Source organism: Musca autumnalis, unplaced genomic scaffold, assembly GCF_047663935.1.
Source record: "Musca autumnalis isolate F117 unplaced genomic scaffold, ASM4766393v1 scaffold_4, whole genome shotgun sequence".
NCBI lineage: Eukaryota > Metazoa > Arthropoda > Insecta > Diptera > Muscidae > Musca > Musca autumnalis.
This window is the reverse complement of record NW_027411977.1, coordinates 137,978,338-137,984,515: the sequence shown is the minus strand read 5'-3', so window position 1 is coordinate 137,984,515 and position 6,178 is coordinate 137,978,338. Positions and strand designations below refer to the sequence as shown.

At 32.6% G+C, this 6,178-nt stretch overlaps 1 protein-coding gene across 1 annotated transcript; it reads left to right on the top strand.

Annotated features, from left to right (window-relative positions):
- Positions 1-4,572: 4,572 nt before the first annotated feature.
- LOC141403094 (alcohol dehydrogenase 1-like) lies at positions 4,573-5,800 on the top strand. The gene is made up of 3 exons (XM_073985258.1): positions 4,573-4,893; positions 4,959-5,132; positions 5,546-5,800. The coding sequence occupies exons 1-3, from the start codon at positions 4,573-4,575 to the stop codon at positions 5,798-5,800; spliced, it is 750 nt and encodes a 249-aa protein (XP_073841359.1).
- The last annotated feature ends 378 nt before the right edge of the window (positions 5,801-6,178 follow it).

Genomic DNA, 6,178 nt, shown 5'->3' with positions numbered 1-6,178 from the left:
CGCAGCCTACAGGTCGCATTTTTTGTCCGATTCAGCTGAAAATTGGGGACTACAATTCTTTTAGCAATAGGAAGAACGCTATTGCTTTTGGTAAAAATCAGTTCTGATTTGGATATAGCTCTCATATATATTTTCGCCCGATTTGGCGTATTTGATGCACCAAACACGCTATATACGTCCAATTTTGATAAAATTTTGCATGTGTGACTGAATTCGGTCTACAAATAAGTGTGCCAAATTATATCGAAATCGGTTCAGATTTGGATATAGCTCCCATATATGTTTTCGGCCGATTTCATGTATATTTTGTACCACATACGCTATATACGTCAGATTTTGATGAAATTTGGAATGTGTGACTGAATTCGGTCTAGAAATAAGTGTCCCAAATAATATCGAAATCGGTTCAGATTTGGATATAGCTTCCATATATATTTTCGGACGATTTCACGTATTTTCTGTACCAAACACGCTATATAGTTCCGATTTCGATGAAATTTGGAATGTATGACTGAATTCGGTCTGGAAATAAATGTGCCAAATTATATCGAAAACTTTTAAGATCTGGATATAGCTCCGATTTATATTTTACATATTCACAGTGGTGTAGGGTATCATATAGTCGGCCCGCCCGACTTTGATCCTTTCCTTACTGGTTTTTTTTTAAAAATTGTTTAAATATACACAGGCTGAGGGTATATCTCTGTCGGCAATGCCGACTGATACTTTTTAACTTGTTTTCATTTATAGTTGCAATGGAGATAAAAAATAGAAAATCCAATGATCATTGGAATTACGGAGACTGTCCGTGGCCAATGAAGCACTACTCCCTTAAGAAAAAAACGCTGTATCCTAACATCGTGACGTACACAGGGGAAGACTCAGCGGCAAAAGTTGGAGGTAAGTTATTGTTTAAAAAACCAGTCAATTTGTTAGCAATTTGTTTATTGTTTCAATTTTACTTACAGATGAAAACGCCCAATGCTATCATTAATGTGGTTAATACCTGAGGAATTAAATATGACTTGTTGTATTAGTGGTCAAAAATAATAACAATAAAATGAAATAAACATATTTAGCATTGACTTCAGTTTTGTTCATTACGTGAGTATGAAATGACTTCATAACATAAATGAAATCCTACGTTGTATCAATGAAATTTGTCATTGATTTTGAACCAACGTAAGGCTTCATTGCATAAATGAAAACGTGTCATAACAACAATGAAAGTATTTCATTGCATTAACGGAAAAGTTGCATTGCATCAATGAAGAAGTTTCATTGCATCAATGAAGGAGTTTCATTGCATTAATGAATAAGTTTCATTGCATTAATGAACAATTTCGTTAATTTTACTTCAATGAAACTCAATGAAACTGTTTTCATTTATTCAATGAAGCTCTACGTTGGCTCAAAATCAATGACAAATTTCATTGATACAACGTGGGATTTCATTCATATTACGTAGCTTTTTCTTTCAGTGTACCATTTCCACAATTGCTTTGGAACGCATGCAAACGTTTATAAATCATGCTGGAGAATAATTAAAAACAAGTAAGAAAGTATCAGTCAGCTATGCTGACATATATATTCCCTCAGCCACTGACAAAAAAAAAACAATTCCAAACCAAACACAATACCTATGCCGTATATAAAATATATTGATTTTGTATCACGAGTTTGCTTTAAAATCTGTACGTATCATAATGTGGGGCTATACAAAATCAGTGACATATACTAAACATTTTTAGTAACCAAACTTCTTCATAAAGAACTCGAAATATTGAATTACGTTAAACTAAGTTTGGAAGAAATTTTTGAAAAAGTTTTAGAATTATATTGCACAGTAGCCGCTTTTGGGCCATTATCTCAGGAGGTATTGACTTGTTCCGTAAAAAAATTGTACCGTTGTAAATGAGGCCGTTAAAACAACCTACTGAAAAAAGAATCAAAACGATACGAGAGGAGCTCTTAATCATCACTTTTTCCGAATTTTGTGTGGGATGTACCCGAAGGAGTGGACCGATATGGTCCATATAGATGAGCAAAGTCTGCACCAATCAGAAATTTCCTGCGAGAATTATCTTGCGGATTTGTTATTTTGTTTGGTGCAGTCAGGGTTTCTTGTAGCTTTTAGGACAATATCTCATGAAGTATGTACTTACGCAAAAAAAAATTGTACCGTCGCACTATAGGTAATTTGCCCTGTTTTTGAGACAAAAATTAATAACAGCGGAATTAAAAGAATTTTTAACTTTTTAAATTATCTGTGTGTAAAAGTGAGATAGAACAAACATTTTTACAGAAAAATTCGGATATAACGAACAACGGTTATAAGCAACTACGTATATAACGAACAAATCTATTTTTTCGAATGCAATTTTCATAAGTTTTCTTATACACAACAAACTGTTGAAAACGATCACGGTAGTAAGTAACAAAAATTTTGTCCCCGCGAGTAGATTTTCCAATTGTTACTACAGTTTTGTATATTTTTTGAATATACGTTAATAAAGACGAGTTTAGTACTCCTTTTAAACCGTATCAATGATTAATATGTAATAGAGAGATAAAATAAAGCTTACTACTGCCGCACCGTTTATAGAAAACCAAGGATATACCGAACAATTTGTCGCCTTTACTTATTTTACTTGCAATGAAATTGTAAACAACAATATTTTTTACATTTATTGTTTATTTCCTCAAACCAAACTTCCACAATTTTAAGACTTTTTATTGAGAAATAACCTTACAAAATCTCATGCATATCAAAAAACGGGCAAAATCGGGTTTTGAAACCTAGTAATACCAATGCAGAAGACTTTCAGTAATATGCTCTAGGTGGCAAAATCACGGCCAAACACGGCCAATTTAGTATAAGTCTATAAGAAGTGAGTTTAAGAAAAATAAAATATTTATTTCTGACTTTTTGTGTTTTTTGGTCCCTACCCAAAATGTTTAAGCTATTTTATATATTAAATAAATTTCTCTCGCAATTGCCAATCTATTCCATTTTACATATATTTATATTTGGTTTATTTTTCCGCGGTTTTAAGTACATTAAAATATGCCTTACAATATATATTTTTTTAGTTCTTCTTCGAAATTCTCATTTTGACTGCAATTTAAACCGCGATAATATATATATTTTGAAAAATATCATTCATATTAATAAATTTTGACATGTTCTTTTTTCAATGCCAACTAAAAAATTATTATTATTAAAAGTTGCAAAATCGACTTTTTGCCTCAAAAACTGGGCAAATTACCTATAGTGCGTCGCAAAGGAAGCAGGTCCTAAACTTCACTTTATCCCAATTTTGTGTGGGAGGTACCTGAAGGAGTGGACCGATATAATCAATATTCGAACCCGATCTATATCTGGAAGGAATAATACGATGTGCAAAGTTTGGACCAAATCGATTGCTCCCTTCCAGAATTATCGTTTACATCATTTTACAGAAACATTTTTGTGGGCTATTTTTGGACGAAATATTACTATACCCAAAATTTGGTTCGAATCGGTTGATCCGTTCGAGAGTTATCGTGCGCACCAGCCAGGCAGACGGACGGACATAGACATTTCGATGAGGCACATTTTTGGCCGTATCAAAGTGTATATACCCTTTCCAGCCTAAAGGCTGGGGGTATAAAAACAATAAAACCAATTTTGAAAATAAATATTCGCGTTCTGAATATTAAGTCCGAAACTTATCTAGTAGCCCTCGTATTACTCATTTTAGAGGGGTGTTCGGAGTTTTGCATATTGTATGATTCCAAAGAAAAAACTATAATCAGTTGACATTCAAATTCAAATAAATTTTAATGTATTTTTTGTCTATAAACAAATTGTCATATTTATAAACGTGTTTATCAAATATTTTTCTAAGTATTTTCAGTGTTTTGATTAGAGTTGGGCAATCTCGTTCAATTGAACGATCCGGATCACTGTCCCCGTTCAAAGACGAATGAGTAACATCATAAAAGCCAACGTGTGAAATTAAATTTACGCAGTTTTGTCAATGAAATTACCGGTGTCCATTGAACGAGATAGTGATCCGGATCGTTCAATTGAACGAGATTGCCCAGCTCTAGTTTTGACTTTTGTTCACGTTGTTATTAAATGAAAATATAACACGTTTTATTTCATTGTTTTCAAAAATTTACCTTTTATTGCCAACCAATGTGTTTTTTTCTGTGTACTCCATTTGTTTACATTCGTCCCACAAGTTTTTGCATGTCTTCTTCAAAACTATGTTGCATAAAAAATATTTAGTGAAAATGATTATAAAATTTGTAATGTTGGTTGTAGTAGATTATTTAACCTTTTGTTATTTAATAGATAAGATTCAATTGACTCACCCAATTACATATATCTATAAGTAGTATTTTATACACGTTTCAGTTTTTGTTGAATTGATTTTATGTAAAATCATTGTTTTGCTTTTAAAAAGTGTCTGTCTATATTTTTGGTTATCAAATTTCGTTTTGATAAGATTTTGGTTGACGATTATTTTTACTATTATTTACTCAAAACCCCCTCAGTACTATTTTAACTCTCCGACAATAAATATGAATTTCAAGGGTAAAATTGTTATTTATATTGGCGGATTTGGGGGCATTGGACAAAAATGCGTTGAACAATTATTGAAAAGGGATATTGGCAGCCTCTTCATTTTCGACTTAATATGTAACAATGAATATTTAACTACGTTGCAAACAGAATTTCCTAACAGCAAGGTGGAATATGTTTCGATCGACATGTCCAAAGTTGAAACAATTGAAAATGCCTACAAAATTGTTATGGAAAAAGTTGGTAATATAGATATTGTGATCAATGGTAGTGGAATTCTGAATGAACGGCTAATAGACTTAACCGTGTCTGTGAATTTGGTAAGATTTTAATTATGCTCTTTCGAAAAGGTTAATTAGATACAAAATATTGCATATTTTTACAGGTCGGTGTTATTCATAGCAATTTAATAGCTTTAGACCATATGAGCAAGGCCAAGGGTGGTCGCGGTGGCTTAGTTGTAAATATCTCCTCATTGGCAGGTTTGGTACAAATGCCAATGACAGCTGTCTATTCGGCAACAAAGACTGGAGTCATTAATTTCACAAAATCTATGGCGGTAATAATGATTATTATTATTTATTATATTTATTAATATTATGTATATTGTTGATTTCACAGTATAACTAAATTCAACTTTTTTAAAATTACAAGAGACACTCCACAGAGTATGAAAGAGGAGCGAAAAATAGAAGACACGCGTATCGGCATTTTGAAAGTTTACGTCGGGATGTACCCTAAATGAGTAGAGGAAGTTCCCCCCTTTCAAAATTTTTGGAAATATTTGAGTTAGGATTCCTTGGAATCCTTGGTATTTTGGCAATTTAGGTCATTGAAAATATTGCACCAACAATGCGAGAAATGTTTTTGTTAAAAAAACTATAAACCTCCTCTTTCATATCTGCCCGATTTTACCTGTAATTATTTTAAGTATTGTATAGTGTTTTTACCAAAATACTCTTTTTATTTCAGAACCCTTGCTACTACAAAAATACAGGCGTAAGCTTCATTGCCCTTTGTCCTGGAGCCACTATTACGAGTATTATTGCGGATTTAGCATCTAAATCAACCTTGCCGGAATACTATGAAGATGTATTGAAGACAATCGGAAAGCAAGCCATACAAACAGCTGAGCAATGTGCTCAAGCTTTTATGAAAATTTTAGAAATCGCCGATAATGGAACGGTTTGGTCTATTGAAGGTGGGGATTTTCAAAAAGTTAATTAATGTATTGTGTAACGTGTCGAAAAGTGTATTTTTGTATTATAATTAAAAGTAGCTAAGAAATTGCTAGAAAATGTACCAACAGCGTTTCAGGGGATTAAAAAATAATATTTGTGGATTGCTTTTTTAAGATGGGAGTCTAATTGGGCTGTTGCATTAGGGTGCAATATTGAGAGTGATGGTTATAATTATGTAGCCGATATTTTTAAAGGACTGGTTATAATTATGTAGCCGATATTTTTAAAGGACGGTTAAATATGTAGGTTTTGTCGCATTGTTTTCCGCTAACTGAAAGTGGTTAGGAGCAACTCGCTTGTGTGTTCACATTCTTTGCTTAGACCTATACAGTGTACAGATTATAAATTTATTGGCTTTCATACC

What these genes read in the sequence shown, in the direction of transcription:
- LOC141403094 (XM_073985258.1), top strand. Translation starts at nt 4,573, where the DNA reads ATGAATTTCAAGGGTAAAATTGTTATTTATATTGGCGGATTTGGGGGC. An exon ending in TAACCGTGTCTGTGAATTTG is followed by an intron (nt 4,894 to 4,958) that starts GTAAGATTTTAA and finishes ATATTTTTACAG; the next exon opens with GTCGGTGTTATTCATAGCAA. An exon ending in ATTTCACAAAATCTATGGCG is followed by an intron (nt 5,133 to 5,545) that starts GTAATAATGATT and finishes TTTTTATTTCAG; the next exon opens with AACCCTTGCTACTACAAAAA.